Source organism: Pungitius pungitius, chromosome 3 (assembly GCF_949316345.1).
Source record: "Pungitius pungitius chromosome 3, fPunPun2.1, whole genome shotgun sequence".
Classification (NCBI taxonomy): domain Eukaryota; kingdom Metazoa; phylum Chordata; class Actinopteri; order Perciformes; family Gasterosteidae; genus Pungitius; species Pungitius pungitius.
In genome coordinates this window covers 14450896-14475102 of record NC_084902.1, presented here as the reverse complement: position 1 = coordinate 14475102, position 24207 = coordinate 14450896, and the positions used below count along the sequence as shown (strand labels likewise).

Here is a 24207-nt window from a genome sequence, read left to right as displayed (position 1 = left end):
TCAAAGTCTTTTTGGTTTTCCTAAAAGAGATATGTTTGAAGAGGAACTCTAATGGCTTGAAAAAGTATTTGAAAGATACTTGCAAATAGATCTGCATTTGAAGTTATACTTCACTAGAAGTTGAGATGGTATTCACAGCTACATGCATCGATGTGCAAGAAGCATTTAAATGTGCTCGGTTCGGATGGAGTTCATTTTATAAGATTTTATTAAAAGGTCATATATGATGTATCTTAAGTCTTAATCTGCAAAAACTTTAAAACCTCTGGTGGAAAAAATATATATTTTCTTCAGTAACGTATAAGTAAAAGTATTTTGCCACACAAAATCACTGTAACTATCTCAAAATTGCACTGCAAAGAGTAAGCACACTTTTCCTTTCTTAATTCTAGAGAAACCCATCTATGTTGACAGGAAGTTGTTGGTTTTATGGAGAAGAGTGTTTCACCTCATCTGGTTGTGTGGTTCACTCTTTTACTCACTCTGATGTATTTGTTCATTGTAACAATAGCAATACTGTTACTTTCATTTTTGAACGTCATGCTCCAGTTTCTGTGAAATCTATAATTAAACATTGACTGACTAGTCTGTGCCACCTAAATACCTCTGTACATTGCTATTTAAGCATGCAGCGTTGCTTGTTTTACCATTGACCCAAAGTTAACATTAGAAGTACCTCGTAGGTCTAATTACATGCAACATTATGTGATGAATCCAAGGCGCCAATACGGTTGGTCCCACTGTTACAGTAAATCCAAAATCCCTAGTTGCTGATTTACAAAGCAGTTACTTACGTACTGATAGAATTGGGAATATAGCCCTAAAACCATTTATTTAAGTGTGGTTGGCGGTTTAGTTGTTGCGCTATTGGCGTTGGATGTTCAGATACTGTTGTGTAAAAAACAAGTTGTAAAAAACAAGTTGTGTAGACCAGTTGACCCTGAGTGCTTGACTTACAGTAAAAGTTGTCAGTGGTTTCAATGGAGGGGAGTTTTGTGGGTGGGGAATATTGGTTTTACAAAACAGTCAAAAGCTTTAAGCTGATAAGGCACCAGCAGGACTCGCTTTTTTTCATTTCAAATGTCAAGACAATAAATTCCATTGTAGGTGCCATCGGCCAGTTGTTTTCCCAAGAGAAGATAAAGAAAAACTGTCATGAAAAACTCTGGAGAACAGTATTACAACCGCGCTGTTTCAGCTTCTCTTTTCATTTGTTATTACATTACATTACATTACATGTCATTTAGCTGATGCTTTTATCCAAAGAAACTTACAATAAGGTCATCTCAACCATAGAGATACAAACTCAGAAGAACAAGAAACAGGAAAGAGCAATTTCATCAAATAAGCCGATTTACAACTTGTTAAAGATAAAAGCCATTATAAGTACAATTTAAGTGTTTTTTTAGTCGAGGTATAGTCTGAAGAGGTGTGTCTTTAGCATTTGGCGGAAGATGTTTTCTCTCTCTGAGTCGCTTTGGCAAATCGTATTTTCCTTTTATATGTTTTTTATGATGAATCCAGATGGATCAGAGTTCTGTACCGCACTCGCAGTCTTTTTGTCACTGAGATAATCCTGGAACACTTCCTTGGCCTCAGCAGTTCTGCTGGTTTGCAGAACCAACACAACATTCACGGCCTCTGTTTCTAAGGTGAACACGGATGGAATGAACCCAAAAGCCCATTGAGTTGCAGGGAAGCGGTCTATGATCCACAAAGTATTTCAGCCAAGTCAGACATTTTTTCAGCAGTTTTCGTGTTGCAGGATGTGTTGTTTTAGATATTTTCCAAGACGTGGGATTAAGTACTTGTTTTGAAAGTCACAAAGGAGTGTTGAGTCTTAAACCTCCTAAATCCCAAAGTTGAGTCCAAAGTTAACCCTATCTGGGGTTTAGGGTGCTAAACGAGTCCTTATGCTTCATCAAATTGAATTAGATTTTACAAAGTAATATTGTTATTACTGTCTGATGACCCTCTTTGCCGTTTCTTCTAAGCTGCCCAAAGCAAGCTATTGGCCATTAAAGTGAAGTAAAGACAATAAACTACTAAACTTCTGTTTAAATGAATAATTTGACATTTTGGGATGTGCTAGCTGAGCGTTTGATTAAGAGATTAACTCTAACCTGATGTAAGTATGTGTCACCACCAGCCGAATGGCTTATATCAAAGGGATCACTGCAGGGTTACCGTGTTATTAGCACATTTCAGCCTGCAGTTCTGGTCTGTGACACGTTCAACCAGCTGTATTGTTCTCCTTGACCGAAACATGCCCCAAGCTCCCGTTCCTGAAAACCAGTTAGCTGAGCGCAGTTGGTCCGGTCTGTCTCTGAAACAAAAAAACTCTTGTGCTTTGTGTTTTCAAGTTTGTATCAATTCAAGAAGTTTAACATTACGGTTCAGTCTTAGTTGCATCACTTATCTTTGTTACAAAGTTTTTTTTCTTTCAAAAATATTCGATAGGTTTGAAGTCATCACCAAATGTGCGTCCTGTGTCTAACTACGCTTCTGACCGTCTCTGCTCATGACACACAACAATATTACGTCACCTACCATCTTTCTTGTACCCTTTTCTTTTGCTGTTTTAAAAGCCTTGAGTCTCGGCCTTGGGGGTGCCAGGCCGTTTCCTGGCATTGTGAGAAATTTAACAGTCAAGGGATTTCAGGCACATGTTTTTGTTTAGCATCCACATGCTTGCATGTGAAGAGCTTGTTTTTATGTGTTGAATAGAACTGTTTTGCAAGTGAAAGACAATAGTACAGGTTTTTCTATTTTTCTCGAACATTTCACTCGGCCCTTGATGGTGTTTGTTTTGTGGCAGAGTGACAAAGAGAGGCACAGTGGCCTTAAAACACCCACTTTCTCTTTGATTCTTTGAAAGATTTGTTTGGCTATCGCTGGTAACCCCGTGGAGTCAAAATGAACCATTGTGTAAATTCGATCATGTTGCTAAACTGGAGCACATACTTTTGAATCAGTGGATAAATATTATTGTAACCAATAACAATCTGCAGGCTAAGCTTTGCTGTGTTTGCCTGGTTTTACAACGGAGGAATTTGGTGAGAATTGTTTCAGCTGAGGGGAAAACCGAGTTAGGAAGTGTAAATCCCATTCGACACAGTGTCAGCCAATTCAATTCAATTCATTTTATTTTGTATATTTTGTATAATCGCAAATTACAAATTGGAAGTTTGATTCAGATTTGGTTAGCAATCACATGTAGATGCAAAATCAATGGGACGTTTTGGATAAGGGGGAACAACCCATCACAAAGCTGAGAGCACTTTTTAAGTTGTCTGAAACTAATTATTGATAAACTTCACATTCCTACCTGCTAAGCTACTTCACTCATAACGAAGGCCTCAATGTTTTTACTGACTGCCAAGTAGGGAGTTTCTACAGAAGAACTTGAATGCTATTTTGCAACGCTGAGAAAGAGAAAGCTGGCTTACATGGGCGACTGAAAAGCCAATGAAAAGAGAAAGCTTTCTGTTCTGTCTCTATGTGCCTTGCAGAATATAGCAGTGCTTCTCAGAGCTGCTGCCCACACAGGCTGTCAAACACAACCAGGGGGCAGTTCAATTCTGACGATACGCCCATCGGATAGGCCCTCACCTCCGCCAATTGCAGGGTTTTAGTGAGCTTTGATGAAACATTTGACTTCTTGCCTGTACTGACTGCTTGATTTGTGAGTAAAAATCAAGCGGTAATTCAATTGTCTCTTTACATTTCTGTGCTGGAAGAAGTAGAGTATTTTATATGTAAAAATGACCCTAACCACTATATATAAATATAATATAAACAATTGCTTCTGCTTTCTTATATTATTAGTTTTTTATTATTGCAATTTTATTATCCAAGCGTGGATGTGTAAGCAGCATTTTATAATGCATCGAGTGAAAATATAGCTCCTTTAAATTGAGATAATTTAATAATATAAGTAATATAGCAACATAGTCTTCAAAGTAATAATAAGAAATACTATTAATAATTTAATGAAGTATTCAAAAAATGAGTGGAGAAGTATGAAGTAGTATTTAAGTCAATTTATTACACCAAGGATGCAATGGTTTTAAAAAGTCACATACACATAAATAAAATATATTTAGGGGCTTTTTATAATTAGTCATCACAGTTTAGCTAAAAATGTCATGAGCACCACCTGTTCTTTTTATACAGACAAGTATGGGTCACAGTACTCACTGCACTACTACAAGTCATTATTGAATTTTGCACATAACAGTAAACAGAAAATCATGCTGTTATTTTTTACTGTTGCCCAGCCCAACTTTTGCATCATTAAGGTGCACTTTAAAACTCTACTTAATGCAGAACATTGCTTAATATTAAGCATGGTTTTGCTGATTACATGAAATATTGTTTATTTAAAGTGTAGTATTATTTTTAACTTTTGCCCTTTTTTTTGTAAATATTAATTTCATTCACCTCTATTTATGTATCACTAAGTGTTTATAGTGGCGGTGTTACAGCAAATGATGAGAATGTACAAACCCTGGATGAATTCCCTCACATGTGGTTGATTCCTACTCCAACTGTAGAGCAGACAAAGGAGTAGGAGGAGTCCAATAGGAGGCAGTGGGAGGGCTTACTAAGGCTGCTCTCCCTTCCAAAGTACAAAAGCTACTTGTGATACCGGCCACAAAGGAGAAGAAGAGTCTGTGCCTGAGTGTGATGCGTGCCGAGGCAAAAACTGTGAACTGTGTGAGAAATACAAACGGCGGAAAGAGACAGAGAAGTAGACTCTACCAAGGTCTAACTTTCAGTTACCAAGGAACAGAAAGAAAGAAGGAGGGCAACAGTGAGACACTCTCATTGTGACACACGCACAGCTCCAGAGCTCCTTTGTATGAGCCTGGTAGTTTGTGGTGGGGACCTTGTGAGCCGTGGAAAGCCAACAACAACTCTGCTGCTTGCGGAACCGAGAAGGACAACAACACGGGACTGATTTTTGACAAAGAGAAACGATTTTGCCATGTGGACATCTCTCTATGGGACCTGAATGTGGATTTGCCATCATTTCTTCTGTGGCCCCTTGTTGGAATTAAGGACGTCTTCAGTGAAAAGGAGACGCAATTGACTGACTGATTAATCTGAGTAAGTGAAACTCAGTCTACAACTTGTTGGCGTCTGCAGTCTGCCCGGGAGACAGGACAGGGGGAGGGGAGGACGCTCCTGCCTGAATCTCTGTCCTTTGGGAGGGATCTTTTTCTTTGAGGTAACCCCCAATATAGCCACATCAAGATAGGGACTCATGTTGACCATGTGCTGCAGTTCTCTCTAACATGGGCAGTTGTGTTGGAAGGAAACCTTTGTACCAATGGCCTGAATTATCAGATGACAGATGAGTGTCCTGCTAGGACGGTTCTGTGTTCAACTCTCCATTCATGGTGAATTCATTGTGCAGGGCAGCCCTTCCTTTACATAGCTATTATATAACTGACAGCCCTCAGCCCTCCACTCTTTGTCTCTCAGAATGTACAACGGTACCCTCCCTCCCAACAACCCTTACCAGCCCTGGGCTGTAAATAACTCGGCAAACACCTCTACCTGCGACAAGAACGACGGCTTCAAATACCCGCTGTACAGCACCGTCTTCAGCATTGTGTTTGTGGTGGGACTGATCACCAATGTCGTGGCCATTTACATATTCACCTGCACCCTGAAGCTGAGGAACGAGACAACGACCTACATGATAAACTTGGTTGTGTCTGACTTGCTGTTTGTCTTCACGCTGCCTCTGAGGGTCTTCTACTTCATCAACCAGAACTGGCCTTTTGGAAGCACGCTCTGCAAGGTCTCCGTCTCGCTCTTCTACACCAACATGTATGGCAGCATGCTCTTTCTCACCTGCATCAGCGTGGATCGCTTCCTAGCCATTGTGTATCCTTTTCGCTCAAGGGCACTCCGGACCAAGCGCAACGCCAAGATAGTGTGCGTTGCCGTGTGGGTGTTGGTGCTGTCCGGGAGTCTCCCCACAGGGTTCATGCTGCAGACCACCTCGCACGACAAAAACAAGACCAACGCCATTTTCTGCTTCGAGAACTTCTCCTCCAATCAGTGGAAAGCTCACCTGTCCAAGATGGTGATTTTCATAGAGACGGTTGGCTTCATCATCCCGCTTCTACTCAACGTGTGTTGCTCCATCATGGTGCTGCACACTCTGCGTCGCCCCCAGACGGTCGGGCGTGGCGGGAAGCTGAACAAAAAAAAGATCTTGCGCATGATAATTGTGCACCTGTTCATTTTTTGCTTCTGCTTCATCCCCTACAATGTAAACTTGGTTTTCTACGCTTTGGTCCGCACTAAAACTTTAAAAGGCTGCTTTGTGGAGTCGGTGGTCCGGACGATCTACCCGATAGCCCTCTGCATCGCTGTGTCCAACTGCTGCTTTGATCCCATTGTTTACTATTTCACCTCGGAGACCATCCAGAACTCCATCAAGAGGAAGTCTCAGGGGAACCGTTCGATTGATGTCAAGTTCTCAGAGGCGCTGCAGTCAGAAGCCAGCTCAAACCTTCAGTGCAGCTTGAGACATCTCAAAGCTAAAGTCTTCCACAATGAGTCATCAGTGTGATGGCGAGGGTAGCTACTCACAACATGAAAGGTATTAAAGTCATTGTTTTGTAGAAAAATGAACCTTCTTGAAATAATGGAAAGGTTTTTTTATTTGTGCAAAAGAGGTATTATCTATTATCTCAGGGCGAAGGTTGGGACTTTCTACTGACAGCCTGTCAGCTCTGCAGTATTATCTGTGGATTGCTTATTACTACTCACTCATTTCCATTTTCATGTGAAGTACTTCTGTACTGGTTGTGTTTAGCACAATTCTCAGCGTGCGACCTTGAGAGGCCTGGGGTTCATGAACAGCAAGACATGAACACTGTTAAATACTATATGTGCCTGTATATTTGTACATTCCTGTGGTAAATTGTGGTGCTAACTTTAGATTAGCATCTATTAAATTAACAGAAAGAAATACCGAGATTGATATAGATTGAACAGGGCTTATTTTTTTAATTGTGAAGAAATAGGTCACAGAAGTGCATTTTTGTTTCTTGCAGCATTTCATTATTGCCTATGTCTATTCTTACTGACCATTAAATGCACTGACACAGATTTCCACTTACTGCACTCAGCAATGAATAAAAGTCATGTCCTGTTTAAAACAAACAACTGCATTCGAAACCGTTTGTCATTTAAACAAAGAATATGTTGCATCTTGACGCTGAATTAGGAATGATTTGAATTTTGAACTAGATTAAAATGACATGTCGATTCGGGAATTGTTGTTTGTGTTGGTGTGAGCTCTCTCTTAGGGCCCCAACATCATGTTTGTGCTGCATGCAAATGAGTTGGCAAAGAAGTGGAAGCAGAAACTCGGATGTGTCTTCCTCAAGCTGGTGGTGGGCCGTTTCCTGTTTGGCAACCAATGGTGAAGGAGAGGCAACTTGCAATGACAACTTAAAAAAGCAGACTAATCACATCACCAGGAAAAGATTTAATCAATTTGTACGCGCATGTGAACAGGATAAATGCATGATTGTATGCCATGTATTCTTAAACACAGTGAGGGGATTAGTTAATACTAGATAGGATTACAAGTGTCCAGTGTCTTTTATGTTTAACCCTTAGTTAGTCACACAATTGAACGTAGAAAGGAATTCCAGTTTATCATCCGGAAATATTTTGTTCTCCTCTTCCACAAGGACATGGGGTTTTAAATGTCACTGAAGGGGCTGGTCTTTACATCAACAGTGAATTAAGATTAAAAAAACAGTCATGCAGGTCTAACTTGAAGAAATAGGTGCCGACAGCCTTTTGAAAACAAATAACCCAATTTAAATGAAATTTAGTTTTCTATTTGCAGTTTGATTGAAAAACAACATACGCATGACACGTTCTTCCTCTTCGTGACAAATGTACAAGCGATGTGGAATCAGTGGAGATACAGCACAGCATGGTACTTCTGCGTTATTGACATAGCTCGGAGGTCAGGCGGCACAACTTTAATCATACCCCACCTATAACTCTGGTTCTGGAGCCACGTGGGGATCTCAAGAATGGGAGGGGGGGAGGGTCAATGACCCGGTCTCTTATGAAAACAGTACGATTTGACTCGGAGGTGGGTTCACATCGTCTGCACGGGAGGCCATCCTTGTGCGAGTAGCTGCCACATGTGTACTGAGCATCTTGAACTAGAACTTGTTCCCCACTAATCATTTCAAGAGGATGTTTGTGTTCACTCAGCAAGAATGAGTCGAGGCCCTGTGTATTAAGCACATTCCACTGTTATCAGACCACATGGCTGCTGTCGTCTGGGCCAAAAGTCAGGTCAGAGATAGTAGGGCAGCAAGAAGAAATCCCAGTTCAAATGCAGTTCATGTATGTTTACAAATTTGGTCTAAATTAGACTGAGGCAGAAATTTCATTTCATGCTGGTTCATATGCTACTGAACGCCTTTACTCAGAAAATGAACCACCACTTTCCTCATAAACACTGACCGATGCAACTGCGAAACGCTAATTGTACCAACTTTACAATGTTGCTTCATGTGTGGAGGACACAATGTTGGCCATACTCTGATTGTGGTTGTATAAGCTGTCCGTATCAGGGATCGGACCCCCTCACGTGAGCCCAGTGGGCTGCCCAGCATACACAACAGTTATCTAATCAGCCTGACCTCTCTTCCCCAGCGGGCTGCAGGGTGAGAAAACGCAGACGCCACACTGCGTGTCATCGCGTCCACTGTGCATTGCGTTTCTCTGGTAATTCCAGATGGGAGCTCGCATCAAAGCGCTGTCGTGCACTGCGAGAAGGGCCGGGGATCTGGGAAATGTTATTGAGTGAGTGATGCGAAGAAAATATGAAACTGTTGTAAACATTTATACTATAAGATACAGCATTCAGAGAAGGGTTGACATGCAATAGTTGAATCTGCTTAATAAGAACACATTTTTCTGCCTGTATGAATCCATCACACAGATAAGCAATGTGTTTAAAGTAACTGATATCACACATAACAAAAACAACGTTTGTCTTCCGCAGGGTCAGCACTGTCTGTGTCTTCTTTCTTTTCCCCCAGTTGGTAAACCCAGCATGTTCTCTCCAATGAACCTCTTAATGGCTTCTTTGAAGTTTTGTCAGTCCCAACTGACTGAAGATCCTCTGGTGTGTTGAGAACTCGTGTCAGGAGTAATCTCCACTGGGGCCTTAACGGGAAACTCTCAGTATGACGTGAGATCAGGATGAGCTCCCCGCCCTCAGATTCACTCCACAGCTCCGGATCACATGACAAGGGCAGCGCATTTCCAACTAAATGGATCTGGGGTGAAAGGGGGGGTCTCCCCAAAGGATAATCAACCATGTTCCCTACATGGCACGCAGGATGAAGTTAGGAGGAAATGGCTGTTATTAGCCTGATAAAGCCAAGTGCCTATTTAACATTCAACATTTTCTCACAATTACCTAAGAATCAGTTCCTCATCTCTGGTATTTACAAGCCCACCTTGGGTTGGGGGTAAACAGGTATTATAATTACTCTGTAAAGGTTTGTCAACCTCTGGGGGGAGGCAATTTTAGTCTACTGCTTGCTCGCAGCCTGGGAAAAAGAAACGGCAATTTAAACACACAATGAGCGAGACGCAGCATTGCATTAAGTAAACATTTATCAGGATGTGGATTGACAAAAAAAAAGAATGAGGTTTCTTGTGGTTGTTGTGCACAACAGCTTGAGTTATTTTAAAACCAGAAGCAGCACAGAATGAGCCCAGTGTCCGCAATGAAGGAGATTCACCCGGCAATCTTCCTTAAACCTCCCTGTCGCCTAGGACCATAAACACGCCTTGTTAATCCTCGGAGGAGTTACTCGACCAGATCAGCTGCTTGTCGCTAACATATTAGGAATCAAACCTACTGCGCAGAATGTTGATGAAACGCTTCCTTCGCTTGGGTGCCATGCTGTTTTGAAAAAAAAAGTGTATCTAGTGAGCAGGAAAGCCCATGCTTTCCTCATATGCGTTTAAGCAATGCAGACAGGAAATTACATTTGGATATTTTAACCGCTTTTCACAAGCGGGTGTGTGCACAAAGCCCGTTATTGTTCAGCCGTTGATTGACCGGATGAGTCTCTACCTTAAGGCAAGGATTAAGAGCCTGTTTGGGCCACGTGCCACAGTATAGAAGCTAAGAGCTGACAGAATATGGTTTGTTAAAAAAAAGAGAAGATTTTAAAAAGACCTAGAGCAGGCTGTTTTACTCAACAACCACAACAACCTTTGTTTTTTTTGCCATTCCACATCCTAATACATTTTTTACTTAATGCAATGTTCTGTCTCCCCCATCGTGGATTTTTATTGCCTTCTCTGTGGCTTTTTGATTTGAAGATTTTGTGGTTAGCCCTGCTAGGTAATTATACCATGAGTAAGTATATGAGCTGTTTAGTTTCAACCTGAACGGCTGCCTCCTCGTCCTACAAGTCCCAGCTTGATCCGTCACGTTATGGGAATAGGTGTGAGCAATCCTTCGTGTGAATCCTGCTTGGAAATTCCAACTGTAGCACTCAATTTTCCTGGAAACACAAGGTTGTCCCTACTCCTGCAATCTAAAAACACAACAGCACACATATACATAAATCTGTCCTTGTTTCGATTCAAGTGTTTCAGCCTGACTGAATGTAGTATCAGAGTCGGTTAGAAAAAGCGTCATTATTAGGTGTGTTCTGCTTGATGGGACAGGTTGGACTCTCCTTGAATAAGAGTCCTTCTTCTGGGAACTCCTGTAGATGTCTGGCCATCTAATGTGGACACATTAATCCTCCTGAACAACCACAGCTTCTAACCAAAGAGGACAGCCCACTGATTCGACTGACAGTCTCATGAGAGAAAATAGAGGTCACCGGGTCAAACCCCACAGCAACAACATATCCCGTACACGCCCCCTTGTCGGAGCGCCGTAAATCATGAAAACTGACTTGAATGTTGTAAACTTACTTTGAGACGTCATAAAATGTGATACACTGCTACATGTAACAGCAATATGAATATATTCAAGAAAGCGTTTCAATGTGTTTAAGGGAATATTGTCCAGCAAGGGATCTATTATTCAGAGTGTACTGGATCACATTAGTAGGTATTTACTTTTGGACTAATTCAGAGGATCAAACTGTCCCAAGTTCTAAAAGTTACTATGTTGTTATTAGCCGATGGCTCCTTATCAGTATGTTCTCTGTACTGTGGACCGTGTAAAAAAAAAAACCTCAATGTGAACTGCGGAGTCAACACACTAAAGCTGATCAGCGCAACTTGCAACGGAGCGGGGAAACTCGTAGGCCATCAACTTCTTCACGAGGGCTCCGCTGAGCACCTGAACTGCTCATGCTAATGCTACATTACAGACATAAAAACAATTGCCCGTAGCACACCCCACAGCACAAACACACACAAACGCTTGCAGGTCGGCCTTGAGGTCAACATGTTCCCCGTGAGGAATTTCAACAGACCCCATCAAACTTTCCCTTAGCAGAATTCTGTCTTCTTCCAACCACAGAGAATCGTTCTTTAATCCCTCAATGACGAGACGTCCTTTTGTGTTCTCAAAACCACTTCTGTCTGGAAGCCGCAGCGCTCTCTCAGACCTCATCATGTTGTTCCCCGTTTTTTTTCCAATGGAGATTCCTCTCCCTCCAAAGGACATTGCTGGGTTTTGCTCTAACAACGGGTTAAACCAAATGCGGTGCACTGACACGGAGGTCAAATGATGTGCGCAGGCTACGGTGTAGGTATGCAAACCTGGAACGCAAACCTCAGGGGAACTAAATGAACCACGCTTGAAGCCTAAACCGCTACCATAAGGGTCGAGATAAGGATCTGAGGCGCGGTTGACAAACGGTGGGGGGGGTTTGCATACAGCAGCCCACGCCATGACGGGCTGGTTTCTCCTGAAAATGTAGTGATGAAATGCTTGAAATACAACTTCTTCATCTCTTTTAAAACATGCTGCTGAAAGTACACCTAAATATTTGACACTGTGGTCACAGAGGGGGGGGGGGGCATGGCTCAGTGATACCCCTGAGGTTATCTGCATTGCTCCACAAAACTCACACACACAATTAGCCCCTCTGTAACAAGGCAGATAAGACCAAGATGATTCCTCCAAGGTAGCATCAAGCCAGAGAGGAATCTGCTATTTAATCATCACATATTGGTTGGATCATTTCATTTTTTTTCCATTTACACCACATTTAGCAAAAATGTTTGCTCTGGACTGTTTTGGGGTGGTTGTTTTTTTATTCTTCTTTTATTTAAAAAAAGGTTGAGTGATGGATTCTAAGATTCAAGAACCTGTGAAAGGATTTGTCATAGCACGTGGAAAAGAGTCGACAGTGATGCCGAACCAGACGAAACAATCAAGAATATCTGAAACAGCGCCCCAACAACCCAAAACAGTTCACTCCCTATTACTCTCATCCCTGTGTGACACTTTTCCAGTTGTGTAAACAGTGATAAGTGTATTCAGAAAGTCCAAGTGGCACTTTGACTTATCGAGACATTAACTATTTTCTTCCCCCTGTTTGCACTGTTTTGGATCAATGTGATATATGCTGAGTGTGCCTTTGCCCAGAATCCAGAATGAAATATTTGATTACTTCTTGCGACCTGAAGCCCTGCAATATTCTTTGCATGCGTTGCATATCAAGCAGCTAGGTGTTTACTGTGAATTTGGTTCGTTGGGGGGAGTTTCCCTGTATCAAATGGACTCCTTTCAAAACCACAACCCTTGAGTGCTGCTTCACACAGGATATAAACATATTAGCACTTTCAGTGTAAATGTTGCAACATGAAAGCAGGTGTCCCAAGATCTATCTTCTAATCAGTGTGTAGTGAAAAGTATTCAAATTAAATGTGTACTCATCAAAAAAAGGAAAGATTAGGCAAAAACCTCAAAACCTGGAATTGGCTGGAATATTTCACCATGAGGCGATGATTAAATATTTGAAGTTTCAGAGAACTGCCCGTGAGCTTCACGCGTGAAAGCCTTTAAAGACTGCCAATGAGCTATTATTCAGAGGAAGGATGGTAAAGGGACAGGCCAGCAGAGGCTGCCTTAAAGTCGGACCAGCCCATCACGAGTCACCAGGCGTCTGCGAGCCTCAAACAATAGCAGCGCCTCTCAAAGTGCAAATGGTCCGATAACCTCCGCGGAGCCCGCACCGTCCCACTTTGTGTAACGCAGGGTCCAAATTTAACTGTTCCTGACCTTTTTATACGAGCGGCTGATGAATTGTGGAGCGACACAAAAAAAAAAAAAAAATCCTGCGTGTCCATTGTCTGATACAGAGCATGCAAACTCTGGTAGGAGACAATGGCGGGTCACCGCAGAGGGCTTGAAATAATCATAACAATGACAGCTCCCTTATTTATAGTTGTAAAGAGACCTCCATCTGCAGCGACTGAGTGCTTTGTTATTAACAGGAAGAACTGCTCCCTGCGAAGAATAAACAGTACTTCTCTTTTACTGGGTGAGTCATGGTGGCGTGTTTCATTGTTTGCCCCTCTGTGAGGTTATAGATGTCTAATGAAAAAGTTAAATACAGTACAGAAACCAATGTAGCTGAAAGTACAATTGCAATATATACAACAACAACAACAACAACCAATAGAAACACAACAAATGAACAAAGGGGATCACAGAAAAGGAATTTGTTCAAAAATGCCTTTCTAAGCATCGGTAGCCAGGACGAGAGCACTGGGTCATCTTGCATCTGCAGCGCTCTTCCTGTGTAAAAATGGAGAGGGGCCGGAGGGGGGGGGGGAGACAGAATCAGGCACCATGACATAAAGGGAACAGAGAGTGCTGCAGATAGACGATGACCAAAAGAGATGCACAGACCGGCAAAAAGGACTAGTCTCCTCTGCATCATTTCACAAGAGGGTTAGCTACTTGATGCTCTCAGGTCACCGGGATGGAGCGGGAAGAAAATCAATGAAGCTCTTCAGATTAGTCTAAGAGCACGGCCCAGAGATTCCACCTCACTGTAGCTCTCAGTCAAATCTGTGATACAGGATGTGGAGATAAGTAACACTTGAAGGTGAGCCGAACAGAAAAAGTGAGTCAGGAAACGCTTGCAGGGCACTCGGTTGCACGGAAAGGTGTCACTGGTGAGCTGCTCGGCTGGCACGCATGTTCAAAACTGGATCATTGTGGGTTTTCCGTGTACGCACAAACAAACACTGCGGCAAGTTCTGACACTTGCAAGGTCATGCACATCAGTGCACATCAGTGCAAGACCTTACAACCCAGCCGTTGACACTCAGTGTAGAGGTAGTGCACACAGGAGGAATTCGTTCAAAGAAGTTCTCCTTTTTGATCCAATTACAGCTAACGAGATACACCAGACACAACTTCTCATCCTTCCTGCAAGCGACTCATTTGGCCCGTAGACACAAAAGTATCACACATTTTCGTTGGGCCCGCTAGAGAAGTGTTTGTTTCTTAGTTTTTATGGTGCTCTTTTATAATTTGAATTGTCCTTATATAACAGCAATTCAGCAATGCAGTGTGAGATGGTGTTATTTTATAGACTTGGTAATGGTGCACAATGGCAAATAAAGTAAGAATAAAAAAAGAGGGCAGGGGGCTGGTGTTAGAGGGAGAGCGGGGGGGGGGGGGGGGGATTCAGTGTGTTTTTAAGATAAGGGGCGAGCTGTGGCCCCGGGCTTCCTCAATAAAACACATCGTGGGCAGATATGTGGAAAAAGACTTGAACAGCGGGGTCCTCTTGACAGCCAATCGGAGGCCTCAGTCACTTTGGCTGCATGATAATCCATCCCTGGTGTGACTGTTAATGGTGAATCAGCCCCATTATGGTTTAGTTGCCTCAAGGGTCTGAAATATCTATATCCTGCCAAGCGCAAACTGTCACAGGCAAGGCTTGTTTTTTTTTATTTTACCAACATATGCTTTAGCTCTCGTCTGCTTTTCCTCCACATTGTTGAGCTTCTAATTTGGCCAAACAAAGACGCCAACAGCTTTATTAGCTGTCTTAATGCTCTTTAGAAGGTGCCAATTGCTAAGAACTTAGTGCCCCAAATTCAGATACAAGCAGCATGAGCGCTCCCAACATCAATCTGACTATATCTGATTCTTAATATCAAAAATGGACCTTTAACAAAGGTTTAATTTTATCTGAGCCAGAAGCTGACGGTCCTCGCTCCCGACCACCGCCCCACGGTTCACATCAGGGATTTCAACTCCACCTAGTGGTTTACAAATACACTGGCATTCTCCTCCGTGTCTGCAACCATTGTTTGGGTTGTTTGTGTCTCTCCATGGAGTAACAGACAAAGAATACTAATGACTGGACATGTTTAGCGTACTTATCAAATTGCACAGGAAATGGTTATCAAAAGACGAGGGCGGGCTCAGAATGGTGTGACCCCGTGGAGACCCGGCTCCTCTGAGTAATATTTCCTGCTTCTCTGACAAAGGCAACCAGAAGCTTCCAGACGGCCTCAATCTCCTGGGAATGTTATTGTTGGTAACTCGACCAGTACGCGGCAGATCAAATGGGAGGCAGAGTGCGGGAACTCACACACGGACACACACATTTTTTTTATCTCAAACATCTTTATGTAAGAAAAGGTTCTTAACGATAACAAGTTCCACAACATCCAACTCAAAATGTTTTTTTTTATAAACTTGTATACAAAGATGCTATCAAAGTTGGTCCTCATTTATTGCATCGACAACTTGGTCTCAAATACACATTGTGAACTTTACGTGATTTAGTGTGTTGAGGGAATGTAAACATCTTTCGCTGGTGCAGGCTCAGAACGAATGAGGCTTTAGTGTTCCCAAAACATTTTCTCAACTTCCTCCATCCAGTCGCACGCAGAGTCTTCTTCAAAGTCTCTGTGAAGCGAGGAGAACCGATACATTTGAACTTTGTTATCATAATAGAGATCATACAAAAATTCCATACATTCAAACAGAGATTTATACCCCCCCCCCTCTTTGCACATTCACTTTTAAAGGTCATTTCATTATGAGAGATGAATATTAAGAAGTTAAGGTGACTCACGTGTCCTCGTCATCAGAGCGCGGCTGCAGTCGCTCCTCATCCTCGGCCACTTCGGGCTCACCGCCGCCGTCCGTGTCGTCCCCCTGCGGCTGGGAGAGGGGTCCCACCAGCGGGTCGTGGACTGAAAGAGAGAACCCGAGACCACGATGACAGGTGACGACAGGGAGATGAACAAATACCACGTATTCACACATCAACACACCTCCTGTGTGTATCAAAAAGGTGCTGGAGGCTCTGCTGAGCCGGGCCTTCTCCAGTAGACCCAGAAGCCTCTCGGGAGGATCCTTTTCCCATCGTCTCCTCGGCCTGCTGCCCTCCGGCTCCTCTGACACACCCGGACAAACAGGGACACAGCTGAAACACTCTGGTACTCTGCGTCATCCCGCTGGGTTGGAGGAAGGGACGAACGCTGCTGCGGGGGTTTCATACCTGGCACCTCGGCAGACGGCGTGCTGTCGGATGAGAGGAGGCTGGCATCGGCCAACATCTGGCGCAGGGTGTCCGACGGCTCAGCCGCCCACTGCTTTCGGGGAACTGGCCTCCTGCTTTCGCAGCGGGCTTCGGGGAACTCCTCTCCTGAAGTAGAAGGTTTCTTGAACTGAGTATACAATATACACATTTATTGTTTTGGGCAGGATCCTGCAAAAGAATAAAGGCAGAAATAGCAAGGAAAGGAACAAAAATAAAAGCAAGATTTGTTTCAGTCAAATAAAACGGATGCTCCATTTCAAAGTATTCTAGATATAACTGGTGATCCTGTGGTCCATATGGCGTAACAGATACCACGTGTATGACAGCACTGCTCAACTCCACCTTCCCATGTTGATGTTTCGATTAAACTCTTCTCTCCGAGGAGACTGGCCACCTTCTCCCCCTCCTCCCTGTTCCACCGACCCGTACGCCTCCCCTGCTCCCGCGCTTCCGCCCCCTGTGAGAGATTCAAAGCGCTGGTTTCAAATGTCTGAGTGAAAGTCAACCTGCTGCGAGCGGCCCCCTTTTATGGGCACAGGGTGTGCGTTGGCCGCGCTTGTACCTCGGGGGGCAGGTGCGCACGCAAGAGCCTGGACACGCGGTGAGAGGCCAGGATGCTGTGCAGGGACGGCCTGTCTTTGGGGTTGGTCTTAAACATCTGCTTGAGCAAATGCTGCAGCTCGTAGGGAAGGCGATCGGGGACGGGAGGGTACGCACCCCGGCACACCTTAAGGATCAGGCTCTTCCAGCTGGACGCCTGGAACTGGACACACAAGAGGGAAAGGGTGAGGATTTCCCTGCCCGCCATCATTATACGAGAATGCTTTGGGGTGTCTCGCCGTGATCTGAGAGGGACAGAGGAGGAAGGGGGACGTACCGGGTGTCGCAGGGTGCAGAGCTCGTAGAGAACGCAGCCCAGAGACCACACATCACTGAAGGACACACAAACACAGAGAGGGTTATTCATCCGCTCCAGACGCAAGCAGCGGGAAGAAGACGCGTGACACTGACCCTCCAACGCCCAGGGCCGGACCAGGTGGGCATTATGTGACGAAGCTACAGTACCAGTCAAAAGATTCTGACGAACAACGTTCAACATGACAAACTTTTGACTGGACGGTTGGACACACTCACTCATTCAAGAGAGAGTGTGTCCAACCGTTTTGACTGCTACCAAATATCCGGAAAGGAAATTCTTAGCAAACGTGGAAATTGAGGGGGGGGACCATTTTTAAAAAAAAAATTGTGCTCGTAATTATGCAGTAATAATGTAATGTACTACAAACATTACGTTTTAATGTCCGTATCCTGCTCCTCTTTATTTCAGATCTGTTACGTATAAGGCTAAATCAGACCACATTTTACTAAATATATCCATTCGTCAGATTTTTTTTCTATGCTATATGAATGGGGGGGGGTTAAGTTTTGGGGTTACCCAATTAATACTCTCTGTTGCAATGACCCATTTTCCATAAATGGGCATTGATCCAAAGTGATATTTTTATAATTTAAAAGTGTGCAATAGAAAATAGAGGAACGAGTCGGACGAACGTGGTAAGATACCTCTTATTGTTGTATGGCTTGTTGTCCCAGATTTCTGGAGCCACATAATACGGTGTGCCAACATATGTATGTGCGTATGCCTTCGAGCTGCAACATAATAATACAAAAAATGATCACATCACAAATGCAGCAGCAGCAGCAAATTGAGCATTGATGTGAAAGAGAAAACATTCAAATTGTGGCTGTTCTCTTCCTGTCCCTGTTCAGAATACACGCCGAGCCAAAGTCCCCGAGCTTGATGGTCCCATTATCTGTCAGGAAAATGTTCTGTGTACGGAAATGAAAAACAAGTGATGACTTGACGCGAGGACAAAACAAGAGCAGCCAAAATGACGATATTATGCACGTGGCAGATGATGTTGTCATCTTATCGTAATCAGTTATTTCATTATTGTTCATTTTACTCCACAGCTCTCACACTCATGAGATTATATCAACATGTATCCAACCAAGGAACTAAATAATCAACTTCCTGTTCCGTCTTTTCCATGTAACTGTTTTAGACACAAAATGGAAAGAATTGACATGTATAGTAGCTATAAACTATGATGCCTACAGACTACTGCACCTTGGACTTCAGATCTCTGTGCAAAACCCGTTTGTCGTGGATATGCACTGTGGCAGCACACATTTGAGCAAACCACCTCAAGATCTGGAAATAAAAGATAACAATGAATAAAACACAAACTACATATAACTCCATGTGAAACATTCACACTGTGAGAATAGTTGCATGGGGTGGAGGCCTACATCTTCAACATGGAACTGCGTAGTCTTTTGTTGCCGGATCCTCTGGAGCAGATCTCCTGCGCTGCAGTACTCCATAACGATACACAGGAGGTCGTCAGCTGAACAAACACAATCACAATGTCTACGCTGCAGTCCAAACCACAATAACTGTATGTCTTGTTATCAGAGAGTTATCTTTGTGATTACCTTCGAATGCCTCCCGGAAGGCCACGATGTGAGGATGTTTCATTCGTGACAGCAGGATGGCTTCTCTCCTCGAATTCTCCAATTTGGAGGGATTCTATAAAAATGCAAATACAATCATGGATGCATTCTCTATTAAACAAAACAATCCACATCTCGGCGCTAGGCCACTATCTGGTAGTGTATCAGCATAGAGCAAGTAGGCCGTTTTGACATTTCCATATGGGACCCCGGGGACACAGCAGTCTGGAATGAGGTGGTCTGCAGCAGGGGGGTTTTTACACGGTGGTGCACGGTTGCGCGTAAATCCCTGTTTATAACTATATAAATCTATATTTTGTAATCACAAAGTCTTGATGCGTTGGGGTGATTCCGTTTAAGTAAATTTGCAGGTGATGGAAAGGCGACAGTAGCAGTTATATCTATGTCTGCAAATACCTTTGGCAGCTGGACTTCCTTGACCACATACTTCTCCTGAGTGCTTTTGCAGCGGACTAACAAAGCCCGACCAAAAGACCCCTCACCGATGACTTTCTGGAGTGAGTATCTCTCCATAACAACAAATGGTACAAATTACACCTAATCTACCTAGAGAGAGAATCTACCCGGATGGAGGCGAGAAGGTTGTCTTGTTTTGGTCTTTGGGGCTCACACAACAAATCTACCCGACCCGACAGTGGCTAGCCACTACTTCCTTATTATCAAATGACGTGTGTAATATTCACATGTGCTGCGCAGCTTAGCCGCTAGATGGCGGTAGAGTATGGCGTCTACATCCTGCACATTGTGACATATTTGTAATACAAATAACGTTAATACAATTAGTCTGAATAGTTTGATATTTTCATATTTTGGGTTAAGATTATCAGATTGTTTTAGCTGCGTAGTGAATGTTTCATTCGTTTCCTCTTGTATTAATTAATGTCATCTGTTTTCCAACCCACCGCTCAATGCTATTGTGTCCACACTTTGCTCCAATGTAAATGTTGCTTTCCGACGCGGCCTTTTTCGCCTCTCCATTAACCACTAACTTGTTCAAAAGCTACCACACCATAGCAGCTTTTGTGAATTTGATCTCATTTACCTACTAAAGATGCTCAGAGCCCGGATAGCTCAGTCGGTAGAGCATCAGACTTTTAATCTGAGGGTCCAGGGTTCAAGTCCCTGTTCGGGCGGAAGTCTTTTTGACTTTTCTACAGAATGAATATATATATAAATATATACCGTAAACGTGTGGCTAAGACTGAAGCTGAGCCACCGCTGCTCTAATTAAAGATGTTTTGAGCTTTTTCTCACAGATGGACGATTTCTTTCCTTTCGGATATATACAGGCTTGCATCGTGACGTTTACACAATGTCAGCATCTTCCAGAAAAAAATGAATGGAGACCACCGTAACATGCAACGCTATTGGACACAAATGTAAAGTGAAAGCCACACGTTTACTGGGTAACGAGCTGAAACCTGAAAACACAGACAACTTGGCGTGCAGCATAATTTCCCCAAACGACTGCGCAGTGGGTCCAAATGTCTCGTTTTCGCTCGTCACCTCCAGCATTGTATCTTCCACGGAGAGATATACAGGAAATAATGAGGTAAATATTAGGCACGGTGCAACAGTTTGTCTGCAGTTCATTGATTATGCTGCTCGCTGTTTATTATAATGGGAAAGGCACTTTTTGCTTTGTTGGAGCAGAAAAAGTTCCATCCATTAAAACCGCAACTCCTTCATGGACCGCCGGGGGCGGGAATCGATCCCAGATGACGTTGGGCGTGAGGCGCAGTAATTCAGATCCAAACCTTCGGCAGGAAGCCGGTCTGTCTCCGTCTGACACACATCACACTGGATGATAGAATCAGACCAGCAAACTATTTCTAGTCACCGGTTGTGATAATCGCTGTGTCTTTGAAGTGTGGCGAAAAGCTACAGTCTGATGCGCAGAATAAAAAAAGGCCAAGACTGAAGCTGAGCCACCGCTGCTCTAATTAAAGATGTTTTGAGCTTTTTCTCACAGATGGACGATTTATTTCCTTTCGGATAGATTGGGTGAACCAGTCTTCGAAGGGTGGCACAAGTTAGCAAAGAGCTGTTTATATTATATAATACACAGTCTCGAGCAACTGCCACCTCCAGCTGGTGATTTCCAGAAGTGAGTCAAAGCTGATTTTAAAAAAATAAATAAATTGTGACCCATTTCCTTATAGCAAAAACAATACATATATACATGTTCATATGCCTATGCAAAGATCCATTCAAGATGTTTGAATAAATCCTAAATAAAGCCATATTCTACTCATCTACTTTTTTTAAACCTGAAACGAAAGCTTTGGTTTGTATATTCACTTCACACGAGCAACTATGTAATAATGTCTTATAATTGTTATTAAAGATGGAAACCCAGGGACCAAGCTGTGCAAGTGTGAGTGCAGTAAGAGAGACCTGCCAAATGTGTAAAATATTCAATATGAGGTGATGGATGACGTTTCTCCAGGTGATGAGTGAGCTTTTACAGAATCGTAACAAATGGAAAATGTCTGAGCCTGAAAGAATAAAAACTGAATGGCATAAGAAATCTCTCATGTGGAGGTTTGGGCCCTTATGTGGGACTCCGTACGTACAGAGCGTTCTGGTGTGGAAGAAAACAAATGGACTTATACAGGGGGCAGCTTGGTAATTCTCGAGCTCCTGGAGCGATGAAAAGTTTGGAACCCCCAAAAAAGTCTAGAGCCAAAAAGACTTTATGTCATGTACAAACATTTACAGCATTATTAAGCCTTTTTGTCAGGTATGCTGCTGGTGCGCAGGGAGGACTCAGACGCAGGGTCTTCAGGTTTCCAAAAAGGTGCTCTTTATTCCAAGAAACTGAGACGTGCTCCACCGACATGCAGACTGACATAGACATTAGACAACGACGCGAAAGGGGACAGCAGGCACACAGGGCTGGTGCAGGTGATTGGACACAGGTGGAAACAATCAGGCAATCACAGGACAAGGCAGGAAGTGAAGCTAACCCAGGGACACAAGAGACATGAAACTACAAAATAAAACAGGAAGCAGAACCAAACCGTGACACTGTCGTAAAATCTTTATGTTTTGAGGTTTTCAGTAAAATACATCTTTCTAAACACAAAAAAGCGTGTAACCAGTCTATATTTTAGGCTCACATTATATTGAAAGTCATCAGAAGGTCCTTCGTGGAAACAGTTGGACATCCACTACTGCCGGAGGAGGTGAAAACTCAAGACCATTAACAACCAGCAGAAGATTGGAAAAAATACTTATGATTTAATTATATATAGAAAATAGACATAGGATGTGGGATTGTTTTAAACCACATTCAAATGTATATACGCAAATCAGTTTGTGTGTGACTTTGGATGCTGTAACTTTGTCTCTCTTCTTCAGTTCACTGCTCTTCTAAAGTTTATTCTTCACAGGCTTTGGATATGGATCAGGCTTCCCTTTCACCTTATTTCCCCTTAGAAGCAACATTTACACTTCATCAATACAAAGGGAACCTGACAGTTTTGGTATGCACTCACAACTTGTATGACATCTCAGTATATATGTTAGCGTGTTAGATCTTTACAGCTGAGAATATCGTACAGTATAAGACCTATAGTTCTTTGAGGGATGATGCGGTGAACTGACAAAAGACAATATGCATATGTCAACAAATCCTGCATAAAGACATTCATTTTTGACGGTGTGTAAAGACAGTTACTAATCTACCATGTAACATTTTCCAGGAGTCCTATCCTGGTTCTTTAGAGATCTGTGAGATATTTTTGATAGATTTACCACAGGACCATAACACATGTGGTAAATTACCACATCTGCAACATTCCTCTGGTAGATGTCCCCAAATTCCACACAAATCCACAGAAATGCAGGAAGAAAATGCCACAGGAAGACAAAGAAAGCACCAGAGGAAGACCCCTCAGAACACTGGCTACTTGCAAAGCAGAACCTATGGTATCATACCACTGGGAAGGTTTTATTTTGGGTTACACACAAACGATATTTAGCGCTTTAAACGCCATGCTCTGTTATTAAGTGTTATTTACTAAAGTAGCACCCAGCGGTGTTTTTCACTGCTTGTTTGCACACACAAACAACAAAGGTTGCGGTGTAATTTCCATCTGCTGTCTTTGTTAAATAGGTAACTAATTTCTGAATAGGTATATCCTAGCTAAATATGTTTCTAATTTTGAAATATATCAGTTGGCTTAAAGTAACTTGACACAACAGCATTTCAAAGTTAGATCTATGTTTACTTGGGATTAAGGGATCCGAGGCTGGATCCTTTCACATGAAACTGCATATTTACCAGTGACCAGAGAGCTGTTTGTGACAGATAAAATGCTGGGATTAACTTCATCATAGACCTTCTGGATTAGCTCTGCCGGGACAGCGTGCACGGGGACAGGTGATGTACTTCATATGAGCAAAGCCTCCTGAAAAGCACGACAGGAGACAATCCCACACAGCGTCGGAACAGCAGCCGATTGGGAGCTCTCAAGCTTTTGATGAAGGATAAAATCATCTGCATGTCTCACCCGGGAGGATTCTGTACTCCCCCCCCCCCCCCCCCCCCGTACGGCAGAGTGCTGGTGGCAGAGTTGATTACACTGAGCAGTGCTCCGGTGCTGCAACAACAACTAGATAGAAGCCCGGCGAATGAAGCCTTTGCATCTTCTCTGACAATATTTCACATTAAGCTCTTCCAGAGCGCGCTGGAGTATTTGCATTCCGTTGACGGTCTCTTATGTTCGATCCATAGGGGTTTTTGTTTCCACGAGTCAAGTGGAGGCTTTGAAGCTGGATTTTTTTCTCATTTTTTTGCTCGAGGTCCATATGGAGAAATGTACCCTTCGAGACGCTCAACATGTTTCGTTTTCTTCCTTGAGATCGTGCCTAGAACTATGATTACAGTTCTCTGGAAATGTGTGAGCCTTTACTTTTTTGGTTTAAAAATAAGGTACAACTTTTCAGTTTGAAGCTCAACTTGAGTTAGCTAGAAGTGATGCACAACTCCATTCATTGACTAGCTGTTAGAGAACACCTCTGTGGGAGGGTACCAAAAGCTTCACATTCTTACTTCTTTCCTTGCATCCTTCAGCGTCACTGTGCACTTACCAGA

The 24207-nt window shown here is 43.0% G+C and overlaps 2 protein-coding genes and 1 non-coding gene across 4 annotated transcripts; 2 read left to right on the top strand and 1 right to left on the bottom strand.

Annotated features, from left to right (window-relative positions):
* The first annotated feature begins 4638 nt into the window (after positions 1-4638).
* Positions 4639-7195, top strand: lpar6a (lysophosphatidic acid receptor 6a). The gene has a single exon (XM_037471503.2). It carries the CDS (start codon positions 5492-5494, stop codon positions 6590-6592), a length of 1101 nt encoding a protein of 366 aa, XP_037327400.1. The 5' UTR covers positions 4639-5491; the 3' UTR covers positions 6593-7195.
* Positions 7196-15636: 8441 nt separating this feature from the next.
* On the bottom strand, positions 15637-19746 carry nek3 (NIMA related kinase 3). 2 transcript variants are annotated; one of them, XM_062561245.1, is made up of 13 exons: positions 19503-19746; positions 19068-19161; positions 18882-18979; positions 18700-18783; positions 18334-18398; positions 18132-18221; positions 17446-17500; positions 17131-17331; positions 16881-17025; positions 16527-16673; positions 16300-16422; positions 16098-16218; positions 15637-15928 (listed from the first exon to the last, which is right to left on the bottom strand). In XM_062561245.1, exons 1-13 carry the CDS (start codon positions 19617-19619, stop codon positions 15862-15864), a joined length of 1407 nt encoding a protein of 468 aa, XP_062417229.1. In that variant the 5' UTR covers positions 19620-19746; the 3' UTR covers positions 15637-15861. The 2 variants fall into 2 exon arrangements, with proteins under 2 accessions (XP_062417229.1, XP_062417230.1); XM_062561246.1 differs by having other exon boundaries at positions 15638-15928; positions 16911-17025.
* Positions 19747-20166: 420 nt separating this feature from the next.
* trnak-uuu (transfer RNA lysine (anticodon UUU)) lies at positions 20167-20239 on the top strand. Its single transcript has one exon. It is a non-coding gene; the product is annotated as a tRNA-Lys (tRNA).
* Positions 20240-24207: the final 3968 nt, after the last annotated feature.